The sequence below is a fragment of the Entelurus aequoreus genome, linkage group LG15 (assembly GCF_033978785.1).
Source record: "Entelurus aequoreus isolate RoL-2023_Sb linkage group LG15, RoL_Eaeq_v1.1, whole genome shotgun sequence".
Lineage (NCBI taxonomy): Eukaryota > Metazoa > Chordata > Actinopteri > Syngnathiformes > Syngnathidae > Entelurus > Entelurus aequoreus.
The window spans coordinates 39,627,312-39,655,288 of record NC_084745.1 but is presented as its reverse complement, the minus strand read 5'-3'; the positions used below and the strand labels follow the sequence as shown (position 1 = coordinate 39,655,288).

The window sequence follows — 27,977 nt, the reverse complement described above, 5'->3', positions numbered from 1 at the left end:
TGTGTGTGTGTGTGTGTGTGTGTGTGTGTGTGTGTGTGTGTGTATATATATATATGTATGTATGTATGTATGTATGTATGTATGTATGTATGTATGTATGTATGTATGTATGTATATGTGTGTGTGTATATATGTATATATATGTATATGTGTGTGTATATATATATATATATGTGTGTGTGTGTGTGTGTGTGTGTGTATATTCCGCATTTTTAGACATTATTTGCCTGAGCGGCTAGGAGATACAGAGTGTAAAAAGCGGTAGAAAATGGATTAGAAAGGACAGATTTAAAAACAAAATAATAATACAAATTAAAAACATTTCTAATAAATTGTATTTATTTATTGTTTTAACTTGGAACTTCCTACGGGCCGGATTTTGGACGCTGGTGGGGTGGATCCGTAGTTTGGGGACCCCTGAGTTAGACGTTATTGTTGGTAGTAATGCCAAAAGAAGGGTAGTTTTCACAGGCTTGACCAAGATGAATTAACTTTGAAATACCTTTCTCTCCTTACTTTTGTAAGTTAGGCTACATTTTTTATAAAGGCTGGCTCATTACTAATGATGTTGACTTTACAGTGACACCTTTTTATTCTTGTAGTGTGATAATTATAGAACATTAAGTTTTACTAACACTTGTGAATGTCATTGAAATAAATGAAAAATACAACACTTTGAATTTGAAAAGGTTGTACCAACCCAGGCAGTGTTAGTCACATGAACATGCTGTCATGGTAATGTAGTGTGTGTATGCATGCTACAACAGCATGCGCGTCTGTGGATTTGTGCTTGCGAGGGGGAGCAAGACAGTTTGATATTAACTGTCAAAAAATCAATGGAATCAATTGATAGACTCTACATTATATGTATTTTATATTAAATAGTCACATAGTTCAATGATCACAGTCCAGTCCAGTTGCATTGAACTTCTATTTGTACAAGTATGTTCAAACATGGTCGAGATACAGTATGTCCCCTTCCGCTGTGGTCAAACCCACGAGACAAAGATTTGAATTTTGATTTTTGATAGTTAATACACAGTGACATTAAGGTCCTTTCACCCTCTTCTCTGAAGTTTCTTTAATCGCTTTTTTATGTCTGGTCCAAACTTCAAGTGCAATATAATGTTTCACCTTCCAGGGGCACTAGACTTATTCCAGCCTCAGAGGCGCGTAAGAACAAAAATACTTAAGTCGATGGGAGAATACGTGAAAGGCCAGATTTGACAGAGAACACCCACTTTTAGGTGTTTTTCCACCCAAAGAGCACATCTTTGATTGTGACAGACTTAAGTTGACTGGGAGAATGCTGCACGGCCAAAATCTGTGCAGTTGCACAGCTTTTTTCACTTAAGCACATGGGAGAATAGGACCCTATGTTTGTAATCACTCTGTGTATTGGTAATTCTGCATCGTTGACAATTATTCCATCTGTCATGCCCCAGATGGGCGTAAAGTGTACTGAATGTACCGCACCCCTAAGAGATATGGAGACATTACGTTATCGGGGTCCTCTGGGGAAAATGGTAAATCCAGAAGACATTAAGCTCTTAGTATAGAAGCATGGTTATGTGATGTGATCACGAAACGCAATTAAAGCTGCGTCTTAAATGAAGTCTTAACTGCACATTATGTCTGCGTGTGTGCATGCAAATCCCCTTTTATAAAGGCATGCACCTTGGATATCATATGCTGACCTCTGCTTTATTTGGACCTGTCAGTCAGCTCATGGAGCACCAACTGGGCCCTGGCATCCACTTTATCTGCTTCTGCTGTTGTGTGGCCTCACAACTCCCAGATAGCATGTTTATTTCATCTTTGATACTGTCCGAAGAAGAGCAACTTGTAGAAATATCTGCTGCTGGTGTGCTTAACCATTATTATTCTAAATCCTGTAAATATTAAAGACATGGCTGAATATGTGCTTATAAAATGGGAGTTAATAATACAGAGTGATTGTTTGACATAATGTGTTGAGAAATTAATAAATGTTGCTGATCCATGCAAAAAATGTGTTAACAATCACTCTCACGTAATACTTGCGGATGGAATATCTTATTATAGCACCATCAAGCTGGAATGTACTAAGAGGACTGGATCTAGAGTACATCCCATAATAGCTGCAAGCGTAATAGTGGGATGAGTTGTTGTGTCGGCTCATGTAGAAACTAACAATTGTAAAGCAAACAGGCCGGTAAGCGTTACTAGGCTATGCCCTCAGTGGGTATCAGATGTCAGAAATGTGTAGAGAGACGTATCGTGTTCTGCTGGTGTCTTAGTGAAAACGCTGAGGAGGGTAAGTTGCCCAAACCCCCCCAACACAACACTCTGTTCTCAAGTCAGGCTGAAATGGTGAAACGCCAGAGGTGAAACTCAAGCTTAGTTCATTTCCATTCCATCTTGTCTTGTGAGTCGTCTGCCTAATAAGAATCAGAGCCAACAAAATCCTTGAGTCTGCTTCTGTTTTTGAACAGCGTCTGAATAAAGTGGAGTTGAAATAATGGCAACTTAATAAGAACCTGCAACAATACATGTTGTCACATTTTCTGTACAGCAAACTATCTCACCCACAACACTCATTTGTGGTATTCTTTAAACAGGTTTCCATTATTTTGTGTTGTGTTTATTTCTGTTGTGTACAGCTCTGGTAATGGGTACATTCGCACCCACCTGCACAAATGTACTTCAAAATGTAACAATCAAAATAAATATGACTTTTTTTTTGTTTACTAGGGCATGCATATATAATATGCATTAGTTTGACCATTTAAAATCAACGATAATAAAAAGGAGATGCCGGAAAATAGCATAAAAATGCCCCAAAAACTTGGAAAAAAGCGATTCATAGCGTTACTTTTTGGTGTAACCATCATGAGCGTTCTGTTCAGGTATATTTCTTTTATATTTTGATAAATCATCATATTTATATATTACTAAATTTAAATAGGTATTGATCAATCTTTAAGCTGTGTGTATTTGATTTCAGTTTGCTTTTGACATCTTATTTAGAATTCTAGTTGAAACTTTTACAACCTTGTGTTGCGCTCATAATGGCGTAACCAAACTAGATTTAATTTAATGATCTTATTTTGAATATTTATTCCATTTTTTACATTTAGTATATTTAAATATTCATTTAGAAACATTGAATACATTTCAAATATCAATAAAATGCAATTGCCTTCATCTTATAGGGTAATGTTTAGTTACACCAAGTCATGAGCGTAACACTAAGCATCATCACTTTGACTTGTAATATCTCTAATTCTGGTGGTGTTTTATGCTTTTTTCTTTTTGGAACATCTACTATACATATAATACAATAAAGTCCCATATAAAATTATGTTTCTAGCAATACTTTACTTTTACCTTTGAAAGTAACACTCCAATGTCCATTAGTGAAGCTGTATTGAAAGTAACACTCCAATGTCCATTAGTGGAGCTGTACACTGTTGTATTCAGACATGGAGGAATAAACAATCAAAAGGCAAGACTGCAGATGATACAGTACTTGATAGGCCATCATTGCCCCATGCTGGGCAAAAAGAAAACTGACAAAAATGAACAGTTGTAATCCCCTTACGGTATTTTCCCCTGATGAGTATAAAGGAATTTAAAAAAATAAGCTGTTATTATGAACAACTGTGAGGCGATTCTTTGACATCATAAAACATTGTAAATCTGTATGCTGCTTACGTGCTAAAAATAGTCAAAAATGTATCTTCCTCTCAACTATTTAGTCTTTTGTTGAATTAAATTGTGTATTTTTGTGTTGAATACAAAGTGTCAGGAATGACTGGCAGGCGAGTGTGTTAACACAAGAATGCTGAGTTGTACTAATTTGTGGATTTACGTTAACACCTTAAGACCAAATATTGCCTCCTGTCATGAGCATATAATTTACTTGTTGAGCTCTTATGTCATTAACTTCACCTGACTTTGAACTTCCACCATTCCCATCATTCCATACTGAGGGCTTATTTTGATCTTTAGTACAGAGCTATAACTTGATGATAATAATACCCTTGGAAAATTATGTGACAATAATACTTTTACAATCCTTGTGGTAGACCTGGGCGATATCTGGATTTTATCGATATATTGTGGGGTTTTTTTTGCAGACAATTTAACAAATAAAATATAGTTTTTTTTTTCTTTCCCTTTTGCTGTGGCATACTTTTTGCCCCTCAGTTGCAGCCTTGGTTTGCGCCGTCCCCTTACTTCTTTAGCGGCACACCTGGCAAAGCATGGTTCAGCTAACACTAACAAAAGCTAACGTTTGTTCCAAAGAAAAGAAAAGTGTTGTCAGCACTTTGGTTTTGCGGCAAAATACATGTAGCAACTGACTGTAAGGTGCAACATTTGTTTAAAAAAAAGCAGCTGAACATCAAACTTATTCCTGCATCTTAAAACCAAAGCCTCCAGTTGAGTGCAGGAAATAAAAATTTTTACCAGGCGAACAAGACGTGCTAAAAATCAGCTTACTGTCATTTACACCAGGTATGCATGTTGATACCATGTATGATGAGAAAGCAGCACAATGCACAGAGCGATCACTGAAGTAGTCGCTCTATGCATCGCCAAGATGTGTGAATAATAAAAAAAGCTTGTGTTTATCCAATTACTAAAACAAACTATAGTGCTCAATGTGTTACTTGAATATTTATTTGCATTCAGTGTATAATACTACATTTTTATTTACAGAAGTATGTTATTCAAGACATACGTTTTTTAAAGTTTGCACTAGGGTTGTACGGTATACCGGTACTAATATAGTACCGCAATATTAATGAATCATATTCGGTACTATACCGCCTCTAAAAAGTGAAGCTAAAACACTGAAACGCCCTCAGGAAGAGGTGTTTTATGACATGGCTAGCGGCTAAAGTCTATCCGCAGTCTAAATCACTAATCCTTGCCTCCATGGCGACAAATAAAGTATGTTTCTTACAAGTATCATCCCTGCAGGACGAGGAATGGCTAAACATGCTTTACTACACACCGTAGCTCACAGGTGTCACCGCTAATGACGCCGTACCTGAATGTAAACAATAGCCATGGGTGAATCTACACCTAACATCCACTGTAATGATACCAAGTACAAGAGCGTATCTAGTCGATACTACTATGATTACATCGATATTTTTTAGCATCACAAAATCTTCTTTCGTTTTTTTTAAATATATTATGTTTATAAACTCAGGAAATATGTCCATGGACTTATGAGGACTTTGAATATGACCAATGTATGATCCTGTAACGTCTTGGTATTGGATTGACACCCAAATTTGTGGTGTCATCCAAAACGAATGTAAAGTATCAAACAACAGAAGAATAAGTGATTATTATATTTTAACAGAAGTGTAGATAGAACATGTTGAAAGCCAAAATAAGCACATATTAACGGTAAATTAACAAGTAGATTAATAATCAATTTTCTACCAATTGTCCTTAATAATGTTGACAAAATAATAGAATGGAAAATGACACAATATGATACTGCATATGTCAGCAGCTAAATTAGGAGCCTCTGTTTGCTTACTTACTACTAAAAGACAAGTTGTCTTGTATGTTCACTATTTTATTTAAGGACAAACTTGCAATAAGAAACATATGTTTAATGTACCCTAAGATTTTTTGTTCAAATAAAGCCAATAATGCAATTTTATGTGGTCCCCTTTTATTTTATTTAAAAAAGTATCAAAAAGTACCAAAAAGTATCAAAATACATTTTGGTACCAGTACTGGTACCAAAATATTTGCATTGGGACAACACGTGGCGAAGTTGGGAGAGTGGCCGTGCCAGCAATCTCAGGGTTACTGGTTCAATACCCACCTTCTACCATCCTAGTCACGTCCGTTGTGTCCTTGAGCAAGACACTTCACCCTTGCTCCTGATGGGTCCTGGTTAGCGCCTTGCATGGCAGCTCCCGCCATCAGTGTGTGAATGTGTGTGTGAATGTGGAAATAGTGTCAAAGCGCTTTGAGTTCCTTAAAAAGGTAGAAAAGCGCTATACAAGTACAACCCATTTACCATTTACTAGTTTGCACTTTATAGATCTCAATGTTGGAGATTGTTTATTTGCATGCAGTGTACAATGCTACATTTTTGTTAACAGAAAGTAACTTATTTATAACAGACGTATTGCTTAGCTCTTAATTTAGTTCTTTGAAAATTATTACATAAAAAGTAAAATTATTCAAATTAGAATTTTGCTAAGCGTAAGAGTAAGTGTAATTTCAAACTACTAGTTTAATCAAATAAAAGAAAACCTTGTTTTGAATCATCTCTGTAATTTGTCTTCAATGGCTGCTTTAAATATTAGGGGAAAAATCGTGAATGACCTGAGAGTATTTGTAATCGGCATAATTTAATCATACTCAAGAAGTTTACTTTTTGGCACTTTATTATAAATGGTTTACCTTAATTTGTCCAAGTGGTTTCTGTAAATAATTGTAATTGTTGGATGATGCAATTTTGATGCTGTGTGCATTTAATCGTGCTGTTTTTAGTTAGATTCTAGGTCTGCTATGTGAACTGCATGTTCTGAGACACAGTAAAGACGAAAACTAGAATCCAGTTAAGACTGTACTGCTTTGTAACTTGACTCAGTCACTCCTCATGACAAGAACACTTTATGCAGCTGTTTAGGAGAGCAACCACTAGGGGGTGCACAAGATCAGAATATTATTAGTAAGTCGTGGTGACATTTGGAGGGTTCATAAACTCAATATAGAGGGACTTTTGCGTCCATGGTAAATTATGCAAATTAGATATTGACGCCATGTGGTTTATTCTTTATTTAGTGTTACGTAATACTCACGATATTTTTTTATTCATACAGTTGATAAAAATCTTGTTTTAATAAATGTATTTTTATTATGCAGGGGATGTGTATTAGCAGTATGTGTTCTTTGGTAGAAACAACACTGCTCCCAGTCCACCAGTTTTGTTAAGCATTAAGCAGTAACTATACCATCCTTAATGTGTTGCAAACAGATTGATGTCTGTGCTGGATTGGTTTAAGAGTTTACAGAACTGAAATAAAATTATAATTAAGTGCTACTAACGACACTATTTTTAGGAAATGCTGTCATTTCCGCTACTGTCCTCCAGAGGGCACTGTCTGTTACCAATAGAAAGCATTGCCTTCAAGAAGGTAGTCCTGGAATACTTTATAAGCTATATTATATTGTAATACACAGTATTGTTATCCTGTACAGGCTAGCATGGAGCTGACATTCCCAATGGCCTGCTAGTTTTTGTTGTGCAACTAGTGTCTTAATTTTTCTTAGCCTCAGCACTTCATGACAAAGAAATATCTCAGCTGTATGATAGTATATACATTTGAGTTGGTTAAAGCTTAATGAATCAATAACATGTTTACAGATATGATTGTTCTGTGCTGGTTAGATGCCAGTCCCTGCTCTCTATTCTCTCTACTAATACACAATCCCCAAAATAAAGTACTGATTGTGTGTAGGTACAGGTGTTGTAAAGCATGAAGGCTGCCAACAACCCATTATGAGAATAATTAGCAGCCAAGTAACAATGTCTCATCCAGTCCATGACATAAAAGCGTCATGGAGAAAAACTGAAACACTGAGCTGACACCACAACGTGAGCAACTTGTAAGTTGTTAGGACACAATTTGGCTACAATAAGAATGAAGTTGACCAAAAAGTAGAGTAGTAGTTGAGAGTAGAATAATCGTGCAATGTGCATTAACCAAAAATTTAGGTAAAAGGTTCAGTTAATCGTGATTTTGATCATCTTGTTCTTCCTTAGATTGTAAACTGGTTGATTTTGTTTTTGTGGACCTTTTAGTATATGCACTGCAACCACATCATTTTCCCGTTGTGGGATGAATAAAGTGTATCCTATCCTATATAAATCAACAGGGCCTCTGCTTGCTGCAGCCAAGTATGTCATATTGTCTTTGTTGTTTTAAGACACAATCAATTTCAGTTTCACACCATTGAAAACAATTCTTAATGATTACCCAATCAATTCATCGAAATCCGGAGTACCGGTATATTTTGTTTTACAATGCTGTGAAATTGAACCAACCAAATATCCCTAAATATCAAGAATGTAACATGTTACAATCAGGACCTTTTAAGCAATGACTATAAGCACTGTTGTCCTGATGAACCAAATGAATGACTAGTTTTATCAATTTGTCAGACAGATGTATTCTTTAAATTCATATGCTAAAACGTGGGGGTACATAGACAATTAATGTTGGCAAGTTAATATTCCTAAAATGTTTTTTTAATTACACACCCTGTTGACTGTCTGAAGTACCCAGTACTCAATTACGACACTACACTCCTAAAAATAGATTTGTTGCCTAGACTTTGATGTATTGCGATTTCTTGAGGTTCTAATTTAAAACATGCCAGTTACAGCACTGTGAATATATCACAATTGTGCATGTTGCCTTGTAATTTGCATGGTGTTACCCGTTGTTTTACTGTGCACCTAAATATTCCTTAGATTTTCTGCAAGATTGCACTTAACATCAGCATTACAAGACAAGCAGGTGGTTACACAAACATCCCTCTGGTCTTGCTTGCAGGATGAACTGGCAAACACTGTTTTAGCGCTAGTCTAACACCAATACAATTGTCTATTCATTATGAGTTACTGCTGGAATTGTGCATAATGTACACACTTAATTACTGTAAAACCTTGGAAATATTAGTACACTTTCCATGTGTTCTGTATTTGCTGCGATAAATAATTATGACTATTTGTTGTGGATTTTATTTCATATTAGGGAATTGATTAATTACTTCTAATTGTGTTTATATATTATTGGAATATTTAAATTACTTTTCTAAATTGCACAACATTTTTGGCACTGTTTCAAAAGTACTGAAATGGCACTGGTATGGAATAATATGTAAACAATGAATACCTTTAAGTTCAGATCACTTCTTTATCTTCAAGACCTGCTTCCTGTTACGTCTTGTATCCTGTAACCCAACCCCATCCCTTTCTGTTGACTTCTTTGGGTATGCCGCCATGCAAGGGAACTAAACGGGCTTGCTTGTTCTTGATAGAGCATTGTAACCAAATGAGAAAACATCTGATTTAAGACTTACAGGTTGCCCCCAGTGCCTCACATTTCCCATCACACTGTGCTGTTTGGTTAATTTGTGAGAAATCAGAGCAGAGATAGTTGTTAGTGCACCCTAAGGAATTGACACATTGTGTGACGGTCAGCTGATGAAGGCTGTACTACAGACTGCAGCTGTACGGTAAGCAGCGGCCATGTGAGTTGTGCTCATTGCAGCCTCGTGTTCATACTGCACACATTCTTGTCTATCTTGTTGACATATGAGCCTCTTGTTTGTAAGAGATTACATTAATCAATGAGTTCATGTAATGCTGACTGGGCCACAAATAGTCAAACTTTAGCTTCTATCCTTTTTAAGTACTGTAAATTCTGGACTATAAGCTGGTATTTTATTCCTACGCTTTGAACCCTGCGACTTATAAAACGGTGTGCCTAATTTATGAATTTTTTTCGCCAACTGCCATGATGTTTTGTGTTCAACAAATACTTTTCATTAAACACAAGCAGAGACACTGAATAGTTTTGTTGTTGTTTGGGCTATGGCGCTATCTTTTGGGCGAGTTTGCTCACTGCAGGTGCTGTGGGGTAAACGTCTACAGTATTCCCTTCCGTTTAGTGATTCGAATCGGAAGTATAAGCGCCATTCTGTCTTCTAGTTCTCCATAGCGTTTTTAACAATGTTTCTAAGTTTTACATCCATCCATCCATCCATTTTCTACCGCTCGTCCCTGTATAACTAAAACAATTCTTACTTACCGTATTTTCCGCACTATAAGGCACCACGATTATAAGGCGCACCTTCAATGAATGGCCTATTTTAAAACTTTGTTCATATATAAGGCGCACCGCATTATAAGGCGCACCGCGTTACAAGGCGCATATATTAGACGCTACAGTAGAGACTGGGGTTACGTTATGCATCCATTAGATGGAGCTGTGCTAAAGGGAATGTCAACAAAACAGTCAGGTCAGTCAAACTGTATTAATAGATTACAAACCAGCGTTCTGACAACTCCGTTCACTCCCAAAATTAATAAACAGCTGTTTTATTATTTTCCCCGAGGTAAAGTCAGTGACGTGGTATTTCGTTTATCTTTTAACAACAGCAAGGTATAACATGTAGTGCAACATTTATATCACATAGTGGAGGGTAACTTTTCCTCGATTCAATAAACACGTAAAAAACAGTCTGATACTGTTACGGTAAATCAAACGTAAATCACAATATAGTAACACTCAAAATCGTGCAAAGCAATAACAATATATCAATAACTCAACGTTGCTCAAACGTTAATGTCACACAACACAACACACAAAATAAACATGTAAAGCTCACTTTAGTATGTTATTCCTCATCCACAAATCCCTCAAATTTTTCTTCTTCAGTGTCCGAATTAAACAGTTGGGCGAATACGGCATCCAACATGCCCGCTGCTGCTCTATTCCCGTGTTCTACTGCGTGACTGATCGCCTTGAGTTTAAACTCTGCGTCGTAAGCGTGTCTCTTAATAGGAGCCATTTTGGGGTCTTTACATAAACACACAAATGGAAATGAAACGGCACGCCTCACGCAGTCATATATCCCAGCATGCATCGTGAGCTTCTTTTTCTATGGTAAGCAGCCGCCGACTTCATTTTCCCCTGTATAAGAAGAAGCGCTTTGTAGAAGAAGGTCTCGTAGTTGCGAGACCTGTTGTGGCTCAATATTGGTCCATATATAAGGCGCACAGGATTATAAGGCGCACTGTCCGCTTTTGAGAAAATTGGAGGTTTTTAGGTGCGCCTTATAGTGCGGAAAATACAGTACTAAACTGTCCCATGTGTGATGTATGTAGGAGTGTTTTCATGCATATTTGTACACGCTATCGTAATGTAACAAAGCTAGCACCGTTAGTATTAGCCAATATGCTAATATGTTTACGAGTGACTCGGATGGTATTGTTATTAGGGATGTAACGGTTTTTTTACCGCCGTAATATGCTATGGTTTGAAAATCTTCTCAGTCATGCCGTGACGCGATCAAACAAAAACTTTGAACAGGTTTAAAAATAAACTATATTTCCCAGAATCTTCTGCGCAGTGCGAGTTCGCAATGTGGGAGCGTGGAGCGAAGGCAGGAAGTGGAATATAGAATTAAATACTTGTTTGTAGTAATAACTATGATTAGAACATTTTAGCATTGTTTGTTTTCAATTACAGTAAGCGTGTTTATCCGAAACATTCCTGCCACTTCATTTTACACACTATAATATTAAGTATTTTCTTTGGATTTTTACCACAATAATATCGTACTGTGGCCTTAATACTATAACAATATCGTACCGTGAGATTTGGATATCGTTAGATCCCCAATTATTAACGAACAATTGCATTCTTTTTGTATTGTTTCGGTTTCACAAATTCCTCAGTAAATTCACCTAAACGTCACCGTAGAGTTATTGAGTTTGTTTAGCAGATTGGAGAGCTGGCTTCCGCAGCTAATGGGTCCATGACGATGACTTCAATTTTGTTTGATTAGCCATTTTACTGCCGCGTTACAGACACCGTTTGGAAACACTTAAGGTATAATTTAATTTAGTTTCATAAACATTTACAAAATATTTGTGTGTAAATAACTAATTTCACAAGGTACATACTGTATCTGTGACTTATAATGGAAAAAAAAAAGTATTCTAAAATGTTGTGGTTGCAGCTTATATACGTGTGCTCTCTATAGTGGGGAAAATACAGTAATTATCTGTGGTTGGGCCATATCTTCAGTGCGTGTCTAAAGGCTGACATTGCTGACAATTGTGGGATTGATTGGGATGGGCCACAACTATTCAAACTTGAAGACTTTCACATTCAGTTTTGCTCCAGCGATGGGATTAATTGAGTGCCGTTGTGTTGCAGTTGACCAACATCACCTTGCATTTGATTGACGAGCAGTCCAAAGTGTAGACTGCCTCGGATAGGCTTTAGCTTCCCTGTGATCCTGAAGAAGATAAGCTCTATAGGAAATGTGTGGATGGATGACATTTTTAGGACTGTCAAATTCCATTTTTTCTGCTTCCATTCTCCATCCTCTCCAATGCAGAACTCGAACGGGTGATAACGGTGGAAATGAATGGTTGTTTTTTATAGCTCTCCAACTATGCCCTGCCCACTGCTTGACTGCATGTAGAATCAAATAACACTGCATAGGAAGTGAGGGAATGTTTTACTGCGTTTGTGTCCTCCCTCTGTGAACCAGCTCTGGACTTCCTCTTTCTTTGAACAAAAGCTGACATGGCTGACAGCTGCCCTCAGGCACAGAATAAAGCCCACACTTCCACGCTTTCCTGCTAGCAAGCATAAATGCATGTCATGCTTTCTGAAAATGTGTGTGTCAGTAAGTGTGTGTGCATGCGTGGGTACTGCCCTCCAAAGGGGCGGGTCAGTCCTGCGCTTCCTTATTTGGATTGTGGGGTTGAGGGTCGCACGGCATCGAACAGTCTGCTAGTGATAGACACGAAACTTTGGAAGACCTGACATGAACCCAGGAAGCTAAAGTACACTAAAACCTTGTGATTAGTAAACAACATACATTTAAGAAGAGAGAGCAAAGGTAAGAGTGAAAACATCTGGACGGACGAAGAGAGCAAGAGAGGCGGAGAAGGAAATAAGGCTGTGGCAACAGGGAGTCATTGAGAAGAAGCACATGGTGTAAAAATGCCTACTAATTTTACGGTGGTCCCGGTAAAGGACGGTTCACAAAAGGCAAAAGAGACGATTGAAGAGGAAGACGGCATTAAAGACAATGACCTAAAAGATGATGTGGACGTTGAAGGTGAGAGCAGACATTTTTACATCTACTGGATGAGGGATGATTACATTTACTGTACTGTTATTAGCTTTGGATTTCCCTCTGACATTGTAACCATGTTAAATGCGCATTTAAGAAGGAAAAACAGTCGATGAACAGTCTTCTTACATTATACAAGACAAGCTCACAATAAGTTATTTTCATGTCATTGTCTGTATTCCTGAGATTGTTTGATGGGTTTTTGCAATCTTGTTTCCTTCTACACATACTACAATTCTCTTTTTGTGGCCTAAATATTTTATCCTACTGCCATTTGAACTCCACTCTGTGTTATCTACAGTATTATCTATTTATTTGAAAATTTCTCAGGATCTCCAATGCTGCTGAAAGGAGATTCATGTCAAGTAGTAATGGGTAATTAATTCAGTACTTTTATAGGTACCGAACAAATTTCGTCAGTACTACCAGGTACCAATTCATTTAAAATTAAACAGTACCATGTTTTGTTACCTTTTTTTGCATGTGACGTCCTGTCCGGTTGCAGACTCGGCACCGGTTCAACCACCTGGCGGGCAAACAAGCGTATTCATGGTGGACTGCCTCTAAGTAATTTATGTATATGTATATATTCACGCCAACAAAGCAAGCATATCTGACAGAAAGCACACAAAAGTAAGGCTTCACATTTCAAAACGTGCTAGCACGTTGCTAATTAACATTGGATATTTCATATACAGTGGAGCATTGATTTACGAACTTATTTGGTTCTTGAACATGGTTCGTAAATCAAAGTTTGAATAGTGAATCAGAGTTATCCATAAGAAACAATGTAAACACGAATAATTGGTTCTAGCCTTGACAAAAGTCCCTATTTCAGAAAAAAAAAATACACACATAACGGCCAACTGAACTGTCACTGCGCGCACACACACAAAAGATGCTCTCAAAAACGTTAACAACCATGTTGCTACAATAAAAAAAGGAAAATCCTCTTTACTTGGCTGTCAACAAATGTTTGTGGCATGCAACAGACGAGGAGATGAAGGCAGAGACACAAAGTGGAGAGGGGAGGGGAGGAGAGGCAGTGTGTTACCGCTCAAAAGGAGAGTCCTCTTCCGGGGTTCCCACTTCTCTCTAAGTCTAAGTCCACAGCGATTCCCTTCTTCTTTCCAAGCTGGTTTATTGGCTTTTTTAGACCCATATTAAGAAAGCAAAATAGACAAAATTTGGTGAATGACGAGAAAAGAAACATGCTGAATCACTCAGAAGTTGCGATTGAGTAATGGAATATGTAAAAAGGATGTGACGTAGAGGGCTCCGTCACTCCAATTACAAATACACGATAACATGATAGTGTGTTGTTTGAGTGGGGTTGTGTCACTGCAAGACTTTGTTTGATTGGTGAAATGGAGTCAAACATTAGTAGTGCTTACATTGGAATGGTGAAAGATGTGACAGAAGTCTCTCAATGAGCCTAATGAATACATCTTCCCATGAATTGATTTACGTGGACCCCGACTTAAACAAGTTGAAAAACTTATTCGGGTGTTACCATTTAGTGGTCAATTGTATGGAATATGTACTGAACTGTGCAATCTACTAATAAAAGTTTCAATCAATCAATCAAAGCAGTAATCAGTAGATTGTGAATACATGTAGCGATCGGAATGAAACTCAATGTAACGTAGTAAAATAAGTGTTTGTTCTTTAAAGAAATACTCAAGCAAAAGTAAAAAGTATGTTACATTAAAACAGGGGTGTCAAACTCAAATACAGAGTGGGCCAAAATTTAAAACTGAACAAAGCCGCCAAACAAGAATGACAAACACATTTCGGGAGGACATCCGCACTGTAACACAACATAAACACAACAGAACAAATACCCAGAACCCTTTGCAGTACTAACTCTTCCGGGACGCTACAAAATACACCCCCGCTACCACCAAACCCCGGCGGGCCAGCTCTAGTGTTAATTTGATATCGCCTCAAGGGCCAAGTGAAATTACACGGCGGGCCAAATTTGGCCCGCGGGCCAGAGTTTGACACGCATGCATTAAAACTACACTGAGAAGTGCAATTTATCCAAAAAGTTATACAAGTAAATGTAGCGGTGTAAATGTTGTGTGTTACTAACCAACTTATTCATTACTAAGTAATAGCAGAAATAACAGATTATTTAGGAATGAAGAATATAGTAGTGAATTTTGATGAAGAATAATGTGATGAATGTTACTTTTATCATAAACGGATGACTGTGTAATAGATGGTGTGTAATGCACGATACAAATGCAGTTATACAAACATCTTACTGGATCCAAACTCCTTCATGACGCACATTCCAACTCTTTTAAGGGTTAATACACTAAATACACTACAGTTTTCAGACCTCATACTCAAATGAAACCCTTTGTGAACTGAGTTTAATTGCATTTTTTTAGCTTATTAAGTCCCGCCCTATTAACGTGTGGTTAGTTGTGTAATTGTTTCCATAGATGCTGTTTTGTTACAACAGCCCACGAAACCTGTTGTTTCTCAGGAAAATGACTGCCATATGTTTTTAACAAACTCTCATCTAACCTATTTGGTCAGATTGTTGCTCATGAAGCTGTTAAAGCACTTTCATTAGATTGATCTGAGTACTTAATGTGTGCTTTGGTTGTGCCACAATTGCGGCTTCATGCTGGTTGAGACTTTTACAGAATCCTGGTGTGAGAGAGCTATTTTATTCTGACTGTTTAGAGTAGTCCTGCTGAATGCTTAGAACCAAACTAACAGTGGGAGTGTCATGTCCCAAAGGATTTTCATAGGATGACTAAAACTACATACCCTGTTTCCAGCTATCAATAACATGTACTGTACAAAAGTACAGTATGTTGTCATGAGAAGAGTACTGGCTTGAGGAAGGGAGGGTCTGAAAGCATATAATGTTGGCCTGCTTGTTATAAAGCAGTTACTGCTATTGATTATCCTGTTGGCTGGCGTCCTGTTGGTTGTGTGGGGGGAGGTGAGACACCACCGCCATGATGCATGCACACAGTACATAGACACAGTTCTTCCAGTCTAACTTCCTTAACGTTGGTCTGGTTTCCCTATTCTACTGTAGTTATGGTTTAGCCTTTGTACCCATCACTCGTTTTAGTCTAAAAATACTGGTCGTGTGATTCAACTGCTGCTGAATTCAACCTTTTTAAAAGCACAACAATGTCGACAAAAATGACAGAGCTGGGTTGGGGCTTAGGCACTAATGTAATCACAATACATAATAATAATTTTTCTTTCTCATTAGTATTTTTTACCATTGTAATTGGAAGGTCAATAACTTTTAAGTATTCTAAATAAGTAAACAGACGAAAGTAATATAGACTTTTAATCTCTGTTAGCAAAAATTGCACTTCAATAAATATTGAACATCATGCAGTTTTTTTGATGCCATCACTTTCCAACAAATTGAGCATACTTGTTTCTTCGTCTGTGTTGATGGGGTGATGTTGGTCACTTCTTTTAAGCTGGACAAGACACGACACTAGACATTTGGTTTGCAATCATCTTTTCTTCTCCTAATTTTTATTACCATGCTGTGCTTCTCATTAGCGAGTAGCAACTAGCGAAATGTTGTCCGTGCATCCTGAGTGTGTACTGTAATTTAGCGGTCACGCCACCGCCCACTGAGACAAAGATTGTGGATGATTGACTGGAGGATTCATGCAGTTTATTTAATTCTGCTGTTGAATAAAAACGCTCAGGTGCTGAGAGCGATGCACAGCGTACCATATTTTTTAGGACTATAAGGCTCACTTAAAATCCTTTTCATTTTCTCAAAACTCAACAGTGCGCCTTATAACCCGGTGCGCCTAATGTACGGAATAATTTTGGTTGTGCTTACCGACCTTGAAGCTATTTTATTTGGTACATAGTGAAATGATAAGTGTGACCAGTAGAAGGCAGTCACACATAAGATATATGTGTAGTAAGGCTGCAGCTAACGATTATTTTTCTATCGATTAATCTATAGATTATTTTTTCGATTAATCGGTTAATCTATATATTATTTTTTCGATTAATCTATAGATTATTTTTCCTTTTACCGATTATTTTTTTATTCAAAATGAAGATGAAAAAATAAATGTAGGCCAGTTTTTTCAAAAGGCATGGCTTTTATTTACAAAAAAAAAAGAAGTATGGCCACTCAGTCAACATTGACAACAACATGACTAAATATTCTGTAACAATGTAAACATTTAAAACTTTTAACATTTAACAAAATTAAAAGTAGCTTATTTGCTTTTTAATGTGCAAATATAAAAGTCAACATCCAGTGCAAATCTTAATATTCTGCAATAGTATAAGCATTTCAAAAGTAAAAGTATTGCTTATTTTGCTTTAAAATGTGCAAAAATAAAGATAAACATCCAATACAAAAAAGTGCAAAACGAAATATTCTGTAACAACAGTGTAAACATTTCAACAAAAGTGAAAGTATTGCTTATTTGCTAAAATGCGCAAAAATAAAGATAAACATCCAATACAAAAAAGTGCCAATCTAAATATTCTGGAGCACTGTAAACATTAAGTATTGCTTTTAAAATGTGCAAAATAAACATCCAGTCCAACACAGTACACAATAACCAATTCTACTCATTCCAGTGAGTGACTAACCGTTGTAATGAAGAAAGGTTAGCATGTGTACATGCTCTGGTTCTTTTCTTGTTTACAATATTCCCAGCAGCTGAAAATAGGCGCTCAGAAGGGGTCGATGTGGCTGGAACTGAGAGCTAATTAGCCTTCACCTCAAGCCAGGACTGCAAGTGAGCTGAGCTGCAGTTTAAGTTTCTAGAAGGTCAACGGGCTCATAGTGATGTTACTAGTAGTTGACTGGGAGGTGTTTATTATCATTTGGGGAGAGTCCACTGCCTGATGCTCACCTGCTAAACACCTATCTGCTCCACGCTGAAGCGCTGACTACATGCGCTCTGAATATGCACTGCTGATTGGCTGATAATGCTTTGTGTGTACCAATCAGATGGTTGTGTGGGTGGGACAATGCTGCGTGCTGAGACAGAGGCAGAAGGAGCAAAGCAGCTTGTTAAGACTTTAGCTTTAGCTTAGAAACTCGTTCGGTACATCCCCGTACCGAACCGAAAGCCCCGTACCGAAACGGTTCAATACAAAACACGTACCGTTACACCCCTAGCAGATACAAATGACACATTCATGTTTTTGTGTAATGATGACAACGTATGCTCACGCGGACGATTGACTAGTTGATGGTTTTCTTTTCAAATGTTTGTTCATAGCCGTTGTGCTGCTATGATAGGCCATTTCCGCTCGACACAGTGTGCATACAACAACATTATTAGGCCGTTTATTGAAATACTCCCACACTTTTGACGACTTTTGGCGTGATTTTTCCCCCTCGCTAGCACCGCTCGCATCGTCTGCTTTGATCGTCTGCTTTGCGCTTCGCCATGACGGTAGTGTGACGTAAATATGCGACGCGTCGACGCACAGAAACGGCGTCGACGTATTTACGTAACCGATGACGTCGACTACGTCGACGCGTTGTTTCAGCCTTAATGTGTAGACTACAATATGATGGTAGTCACACATAAGAGATACGTGTAGACTGCAATATGACTCAAGTAAACGACAAAAGCAACTTTTCTTACCTTTTTAATACCGGCTGATCTGTATTTGGGATCTGCATAAGTCCTGAAAATGTGCACGCTTCCGCCTTTGTAGTCCGTGTCGACACCGTAGTCGATAAGCTTCTTATTTTTATCTATCGTCTTGTTATGGGATGTTAATCCTCTGCTGTTACCATTTCTAATACAAAGTTGTGTAAAGTTTTTACTTATATGGGGACGGCGTGGCGAAGTTGGTAGAGTGGCTGTGCCAGCAATCGGAGTGTTGCTGGTTACTGGGGTTCAATTCCCACCTTCTACCTTCCTAGTCATGTCCGTTGTGTCCTTGGGCAAGACACTTCACCCTTTGCCTCTGATGGCTGCTGGTTAGCGCCTTGCATGGCAGCTCCCTCCATCAGTGTGTGAATGTGTGTGTGAATGGGTAAATGTGGAAATACTGTCAAAGCGCTTTGAGTACCTTGAAGGTAGAAAAGCGCTATACAAGTATAACCCATTTATCATTTATCATTTATATCTGTCAGTAAACTCGCCATGAAAGCGCTAAAACATACCGGTGTAGTGAGTTTACATTATTCACCCAAGGAACTTCAGTTCCGGTCGGACGGTTTTTCAAGGGACACATTTCCAGCTGTGTTGTTGGACTAGTGAGCCACGGATGAGGAGATCCTGCTCCGTTATTGATTTAAGTAAAGTCTGAATGTCAATCAAACAGTTAGCTCCATCTTTTGACACTTCTTTTACTCCCGTCCTTGCACGCTACACTGCTACAATGAAGATGATGGAGAAAAGACGCTGCAGAAGGTGAGCCACGTAAATAAGACCGCCCACAAAATGGCACATCCTGAAGCAACTGTCCAGAAAGCGGCTTGAAGATGATCTGTAAAACATAATCTATGCAACATTTTGACCAAAGAACCACCATTACATGTTATGTACACCACAAAGAAGTGTTTAAATTTTTTTTTAAATAAAATAAAATTACCCCTTTAATGCGCCTTATAATCCGATGCACCTTTTGTATAAAAATAGACCTGATTAGACCCGCTCATCGGCAGTGCGCTTTATAATCCGGTGCGCCCTATGGTCCGGAAAATACGGTAAAGTCTCTTTCACCCTGTTCAAAAGCGATATAGAAAGAAAACAAACGCACACAGACATTACAATTGATTGATGACAGCAAATTTATCGAGTACATTTTCATTTATTGTTTGATTAATAGATTTATTGACTATCAGCCCAGGCCTAGTTACATGTTTTAGTAAACACAATAAAAGCAGTTGTTTTTATTGACTTAGACACTGCCTGCTGCTTTGGCTTTCATAGTAAAAGTTTTGAGACCTACAGTATACTGCAGTATATACATGTACAGGACTGTCTCAGAAAATTAGAATATTGTGATAAAGTCCTTTATTTTCTGTAATGCAACTAAAAACATTGGGGAGCCATGTCAGCTGCTGGTGTTGGTCCACTGTGTTTCAAGTCCAGAGTCAATGCAGCTGTGTACCAAGAGATTGTAGAGCACTACATGCTTCCATCTGTTGAAAAGCTCTATGGAGATGATGATTTCATTTCCCAGCATGATCTGGCACCTGCCCACAGTGCCAAAACCACCAGTAACTGGTGTACTGACCATGGCATTACTGTCCTCGATTGGCCTGCCAACTCCCCTGACCTGAACCCCATAGAGCATTTGTGGGGTATTGTGAAGAAGAAGCTGAAAGACACCAGACCCAATAATGCAAATGAGCTAAAGGCCGCTATTGAAGCATCCTGGGCATCCATAACACCTCAGCAATGCCACAGGCTGATTGCCTCCATGCCACGCCGCGTTGATGTAGTAATCAGTGCAAAAGGATTCCCAACCAAGTACTGAGTGCATTAATTGACATTTTCAAATGTTTGATTTTGTTTTGCTGTTATAAATCTTTTTTTTTTACTTGGTCTGAGGAAATATGAATTTTTTTTGAGATAGGATTTTTGAGTTTTTTTAAGCTGTATGCCATAATCAGCAATATTAAAATAATAAAAGGCTTGCAATATTTCAGTTGATGTGTAATGAATCCAGAATGTATGACATTTTCATGTTTTTAGTTGCATTACAGAAAATAAAGGACTTAATCACAATATTCTAATTTTCTGAGACAGTCCTGTATGTCAAGGTCTGGAATTCACAGTAAGAAGTTTGCATACACCCAGGAGTATCATAAATAAATGATTTATTTTAACTAAACTTTCCCACAGGGCTTTAGTTTTATGTAGTCCAAGTTAGCCTTTTTTATGTTGAAACCCTGTCTATGTGCACCAACTCCTCCAGTCTTGTCCTTTGCGTTCTTCTCACTAAAATGTGTTTGCTAGGAATGTAACGATATGAAAATGTAGTATCACAGTTATTCTCACCAAAATTATCACGGTAATACACAATATACTTACTTGGCAGAATACAAATTTTATATAATAATATTGTTCTGGCTACTTACAAGCCATATAATTTTTACTTGAGTGTTTAAATATGACGTAGCTTCCTCTGTTTTAATTTGTAAAAGTTTTTGTGATTTTGTAATAATACAAAAAGAACCGGTGTTTGAAGCGTCATGTCTGGTTTATGTGACGTCATGCAAATTCACTTCCTGTTGTATTATTTTGAGTGTAGATGGATTACTCTGCTCGGAGAGCACAGCCTGTAGGTTCAATGTTATTTTAGCTGCTCAGACAGTCATGTGTTTATAAAAGTTTAGATTGGTGAATGTTGTTTTTTTTAATGGTGATAGAGGTTAATGTCTCTTGTATTCATGTTAGCATTTAGGATAGCTAATACTAGCTTGCTTCTCCAATAGAGCAGCAGTGTCACTGGGCCTTGAGTTTATCACAGTGTTATCAATCATGTTTTTTGGATCATTTTAATTCAAACGGTAATATTAACCTTGGAGTTTTACCGCGGTTTATCATTATATTGTTTATCGTTACATTGTCTGCTTCATTCGAGGTTGACATATATAGTTGACCTCTTTTGTTTGTATAGAATTTGAGAGTCTAATGGGTCATTCATCTAATGTCCATAGGGATTGAACGATTAACGATATTAATAATAAACCGCTGTAAAACTCCGGACGGTTAGAGTTACCGTTTCAAATTAAAATGATCCTAAAACCGTGGTTAATAACCGTGTTTCTCAACAATGGGTAATATGGTTTATTTACTTGAGAAGCAAATTAGCACTCTAATTGCAATTTAGCTTAAATGCTAGTAGGAATACAAGACACATAAACCTTTTTCCCCGTTACAAACGCCATACCACAATCTAAACTTTTATGAACACATTACTGTCTGAATGACTAAGATATTCAACTGTTTACATTGAACCTGCAGGCGGTACTCTCTTAGAACACAGTGATAAATATGAATATCCATACACGAAGGTGTCTACAACAAGAAGTGAACCTGCATGACGTCACATAAACGGGATTTGCCTTTATCCTAAAAATAACCTATACAAATAACAAAAGAGAGAAAACCTATTAAAATGATAAAAAAGGGCTTCTTAACAAAATGTAATGTTTTTTCTACCAAGAAAAGTACATTGTGTATTTATTTATTTCTAAATAAAACTAGATTAAATTATTTCAGTGCTTGTATAAGTACTTATTTGAGCACATTCAACAATACTGTCTACAATACTATGATGATAGTTTTGGTCGCAATAACCATGATATGAAATTTTCATTTTGTAAGTAGGTACAGGGATCGCCAAATGGCGGGCCGCGGTCGGATTCCGTACTCAGAATTATTGAAGTATTTTGAGCTTCTATTTTGACTGGCACAGCTTTTATAGACTTACGGTACTGGTTCATTGGATCAGGTAATACACTGACCAATTGCCAGCTGACATGATACTGCTCAGCCAATCAAATCTGTGCATTCCAGGCGGCAAACATGGCATTTTTGAAAGCAGAGACAGACGAGAGAGAAGTGAAACCTGTAAAAGTTATGTTGTGAATGAATTATCAGTAAACAACATGGAGAAGGGTTAGGATTAGATTTAAGATTTGCTTCTTCCTGCTCCTTTTGACATACTGTAAGTTTCATCCATCCATTTTGAATTATGCAAGTGTAACCATGTGATGTTCCTTCAATCATTCAATCAAAGTTTATTTATATAGCCCTAAATACCAAAGTGTCTCAAAGAGCTGCACAAGCCACAACGACATCCTCGGCTCAGATCCCACATCAGGGCAAGAAAAAACCGTAATGTCACTAGTCAAACAAGTCTGAAACAAATAAATCATAACTATCACTAGAGGTAGGGGAAATAATCGATTTTAGGTGCATTGCAATTCGGACATCGACGATTAAAGAATTGAGCCATCTCACCAAGATCCAACCTGCTCTTTTTATAATAGGGCATGTATGGTCCAGTCCAGTTCCTGGACCTTTGCATGAGGAAATGTTATTTATCTGGACCTTTTTGAATTTTAGTTAAGGACCTCTGCCCTTTTATGTTAAGTAGGAATGTGACGATAAATTGAAAAAATTATAACTGCGGAAGAACTAGGTCGTGTTGTGTTTTTTTGTTGTTGCCATCACCGCATTTTCGCTCATTCGTCTGTGTTGATGGGCTCATATTGCCCATCCAATTCGAAGTTTAAATATCCAAATTTTTGTTGCTTTGCGGAATTTCTCACTAGCGAGTCGCGAGGCTCTCTGTCTGTGATTTCTGTGTGTGTAAAGCTGGCGCTGAGTCACTCTCCGCCTACCGACACAAAGATTGTGGATGACTGAAAAGAGGACTCACTGCGTTCAGTTAACGAGTTCAGGTGCTGAGAGCAATGCACAGAGTGAGACCTCTTTCTCTCTGTTTGAAATGAGGGACTAAGAAACACAAGGCTCAACAATTCTGATTGGTGAACATGTCTGTCACTCAAAAGTATTATTTGAGAAAGCAGATTTACTTAGTGCATAGAAATATAGTCACTGATTCCTCTTACTACGTCTTCTTAATGCAGAGAAAGAAAACCCCAACAACCTCCGCCTATTGCGGTTACTGTAAGTTATTGCACCAATTAAACCTCACACTAATTAAAACCTTGATGTCGATTCGACATCAATTGATTGTGCAGCCCAGCCGAGAGATCTGGTTTTCAATCGCATAATCTAGGTGCGTTTGTCTGACTTCTCAAAAGCCAAACACGATCCGATTAAGGTGTTTCCATGGGTTGTAGAACGCTTATTTTGAGCCAAATTATTTGAGAAATCAGACTAATTTAGTGCATGGAAACATAGTCACTGATTCCTCTTACATCGTCTTATTCTGTGGCACACCAGGGGCCCCATTTTTAAAAGTGTGTATTCTAACATTACACACATCTCAGAATGTGTGTAATGCACGTACGCAAAAAATAAATCTGATTTATGAAAACATGCTGCACATACTTGCCCTCACTCTTCTTCTTATAAATCACACCTGCAGTGAGTTTTTTTCCCGGTGTCCTCCCACTACTCCTACTCCACAATCATCCAAAAATGGTCACGCTAAATAGATCATGAAAATGGTGATGATTTAGAGAATCACACAGTTCATGTTTATGGAAACTACATTACAACCATGAACATATACCAGCACACTCCTACAAACTCATGTTACATAACTGTGTTCTTTACTTTGGGATATCATTAAGTGCATCACACATACACACTGCAGAAATCAAACCAAGTGCAGCTTGATACCATTAATCCTTCGTACGGTAGGATTTGATCGCCCCTCTTAAAGCTCAAGCCTTCACACATCTGTCAGTCTGGTGGTGATGATGATCTGTTGATTTTCACACATGATAGGGAGGACAGTACAGTTTCACAGTGACTGGTAATATGAATTGAAGTGACACATTATTGCAAGTTAACCAAAACCTGAGCTGTACTTTTGAAAGATTTTTTCACTTTAAGGCCTTTGTTCATGTTTAAGAGTGTTGGGAGAGTGGCCGTGCCAGCAACCTGAGGGTTCCCGGTTCGATCCCCACCTTCTACCAACCTCGTCATGTCCGTTGTGTCCTTGAGCAAGACACTTCACCCTTGCTCCTGATGGGTCGTGGTTAGGGTCTTGCATGGCAGCTCCCGCCATCAGTGTTTGAATGTGTGTGTGAATGGGTGAATGTGGAAATAGTGTCAAAGCGCTTTGAGTACCTTGAAGGTAGAAAAGCGCTATACAAGTATAACCCATTTACCATTTACCATTACCTTAACAGCCAGCTGGCAGGGAAAGACAAGATCGTTGACTGCAGCACAAGTCCACATTCAACCTATCCATGGTGTTGTAGCCCCGTTGTGACTTGTGTTTTATAAAAAGTTCAGGATTAGCCTAATCTGGTTAAGTAATTAGAGCCCACTTCACATGCTCTTAGACAGATTAATGGGCGGCTAAAACAAAGGCTGAGTTCTTCAAGTATTCAGATAGTTGGGTTTGGCCCACATTTTGTTTCTGTCTACGTGATAATGTATGCAAAGCAAGGACATCGTTTCCAAAGCGTTTATACACTGATTATTAATACTTTGGAAATTGCACTACAGAAATACTGTATTTGGTGTGAACTGTATTGTATTGATTCAGATAGTTGGGTTTGGCCCACATTTTTGTTTCTGTGTACGTGAGGACATAATTTCCAAAGCGTTTATACACTGATTATTAATACTTTTTTGCCCGACATCAATACTGTATATGCTGTGAACTGCATTGTAGTGCTGTATTAATTTTTTGTTCAGCCGTTTTTATTTTAGTTTGACGTTTTTTGACGTGTATTTCAGCTTTAGTCATACAAATCGATTTAGTTTGACTGAGTTAAAATGACAGTAATTGAAATTATACATATAAAATATATTTACAGTCTTTAGGAACTTTGAATTTCAAGTTATGACTATAACTTGTTTGTTGGTCTGGTTCGGAGTTGTTGCTTAGGTGCTGAACCTGCTCTTTGTGGTTTAGCCTTCCAAAGCAATTTACAGGAAGAGAGGCACATGCATTATTGTTTTTAAAAACAGTTTTAAACGCTTTCATTGTCCCTTGTATTATCTGCTGAAATTGCGTGTCTTTTTAACATCTTGCAAAGTACTGTCTTAAGTGCTTACTGTTGGACCCATTGATTGTCCATCTGCAGTATGCCACCCTAAAATGACATAGTCGATGAGACTGCTCACTCCAAAAAAAATGTATATTGATTTTACAGTATATGATAGATGTTTTCTTTGTTCACTTTGAAGGACAACATTGTCACAAATGTGGGTACTCTAATATTAGAACTTGATTATTGTATTGCATTTTCAGCTATTCAATAATGTTTTTATTAGGGTTGCCCTTACATCGTTCAGTTGATCATTGAGAATTACATTGTTTAACTTTAATTGCTGAATGATTGTATCTTGAAGTAAATTGGGGCAAAATTAAGCGGGTTGACATCATACCCTAATTTGCACAATACTGAATACTCACTAAATATAAATTGGCAACCCATTCTCTGTTAGATTGTTGTGTATGAGGTATGTTGTAACAAAGTTATGACACAGATATGTTGTAAAGAGAAATGTAAATGTGTAAACTATATGATATATCACTTGTAATTGCATACATGTTTGAAATAAATTCAAACCAACAACAACAACCATCTACTGTACAGAGCTGGAATGACATACTACACTAGCAAACAGTCCCATTATAATGTGTTTACGAGGGATGAGCGCCAAATGTGTCTGTGGCGGGCCACAACAAATAAATTAATGTGTAGAGAACTGCTATTACCAAGGATATATGTTCTAGGGAGGCAGGTGAGGTAGAGCCTTGTCGTGATGAAAAATTTAAAAACTAATAATATAAAATAAATATTATTTGTCCTATAAACTGTTATAAATGTGTTTTCTGTATACCGGTAGTTGCGATCTTTAAAAAAATAATTTTGTTAGTAAAAATGATTAAATTCTCACTTTTTTTTTATCATACACAGTGCATAAATCTAACATTAGATTATATTGACGTTTTTAGCTGCTTAGTGTGCAAACAAGCTAAAGAGTATCCGAGTGCCCTCAGAAGTCAGAATTTAGCTAAGACTAATGATGTAGGCCTGGCTTACTGGCTATTTTTGTTTGTCAGCATGTCAATATAATTTGGCACAAATATTTTTAAACTACAACTTTCTACACTGTGGAATCTACTGTCTTTGTAATTGTTTATGTAAGTGGGACATCATTATTATTGATATTTAAACTCTAAATACAGACAAATCAAACTGAAAGGCACTGTAGTACTGTGACCATGAAGAGGGGGACATACGTGAGCCAGCAGGTGCCTGTTACTACTGTCTCTTTTCAGAGAGAAAGACAGTTTTTGTTTAGTTTTTTTAGTAATTCAGATACAATAGTATATTTTAATACTCTGATGAATGAACGAATGGGACTGCCAAGATGGAGGATTACATATCTAAGTTCAAAAGTGTCTCCAAACTGGGTATTTAGAAAAAAAGAGGGTGATCTTACTTTTAAAACAAAGTACGTTTTCATTAAGAAATACAGGTGCATATACTTCACATACAAATAACAGGTAAAACCATAAATGTTTTCGATTTTATAAAAGTAAATTTAAATGGGAAAATAAGTATTTGATAACATTATTAAAGTAAATTATCTTAGTTTTCTTGTTCTCTATTAATATTAAATAATATACATTTAAAGGCCTACTGAAACCCACTACTACCGACCACGCAGTCTGATAGTTTATATATCAATGATGAAATCTTAACATTGCAACACATGCCAATACGGCCGGGTTAGATTAGTAAAGTGCAATTTTAAATTTCCCGCAAAATATTCTGCTGAAAACGTCTCGGTATGATGACGTTTGCGCGTGACGTCACGGATTGTGCGGACATATTGGGACACCATTGTGGCCAGCTATTAAGTCGTCTGTTTTCATCGCAAAATTCCACAGTATTCTGGACATCTGTGTTGGTGAATCTTTTGCAATTTGTTTAATGAACAATGAAGACCGCAAAGAAGAAAGCTGTAGGTGGGATCGGTGTATTAGTGGCTGGCTACAGCAACACAACGAGGAGGACTTTGATTTGGAAAGCAGACGCGCTACCGTGAGTACAGCTTTGGCTTCCAAACATTTGATCGCTTGCCCGTACGTGCGTGCCGCTATGTGCATGTCACGTACGTAACTTTGGGGAAATATATGTGCTGTATGAACTTTATGGAGGTGAACGGTACTTTGGGCTGTGGGATTGAGTGTGTTGTGCGGGTGTTTGATTTGTATTGGTGGGTTATATGGACGGGAGGGGGGAGGTGTTTGTCATGCGGATTAATTTGTGGCATATTAAATATAAGCCTGGTTGTGTTGTGGCTAATAGAGTAGATATATGTCTTGTGTTTATTTACTGTTTTAGTCATTCCCAGCTGAATATCAGGTCCCACCCGCCTCTCACAGCATCT

The 27,977-nt window shown here is 37.6% G+C and overlaps 1 protein-coding gene across 5 annotated transcripts in view; it reads left to right on the top strand.

Annotated features, from left to right (window-relative positions):
• slc12a7b (solute carrier family 12 member 7b) overlaps nt 1-27,977 on the top strand; it is a 148,623-nt gene that overhangs the window by 24,105 nt on the left and 96,541 nt on the right. The window contains exon 1 of one of the 5 annotated variants that reach the window (XM_062021519.1): nt 12,539-12,894. The exons of the other annotated variants lie outside the window; for them this stretch is intronic. Within the exon in view, the coding sequence (XP_061877503.1) occupies nt 12,777-12,894 (118 nt within the window). The 5' untranslated portion in view covers nt 12,539-12,776. Of the gene's footprint in view, nt 1-12,538; nt 12,895-27,977 lie in introns of those variants that run through there. 5 annotated transcript variants of the gene reach the window in all.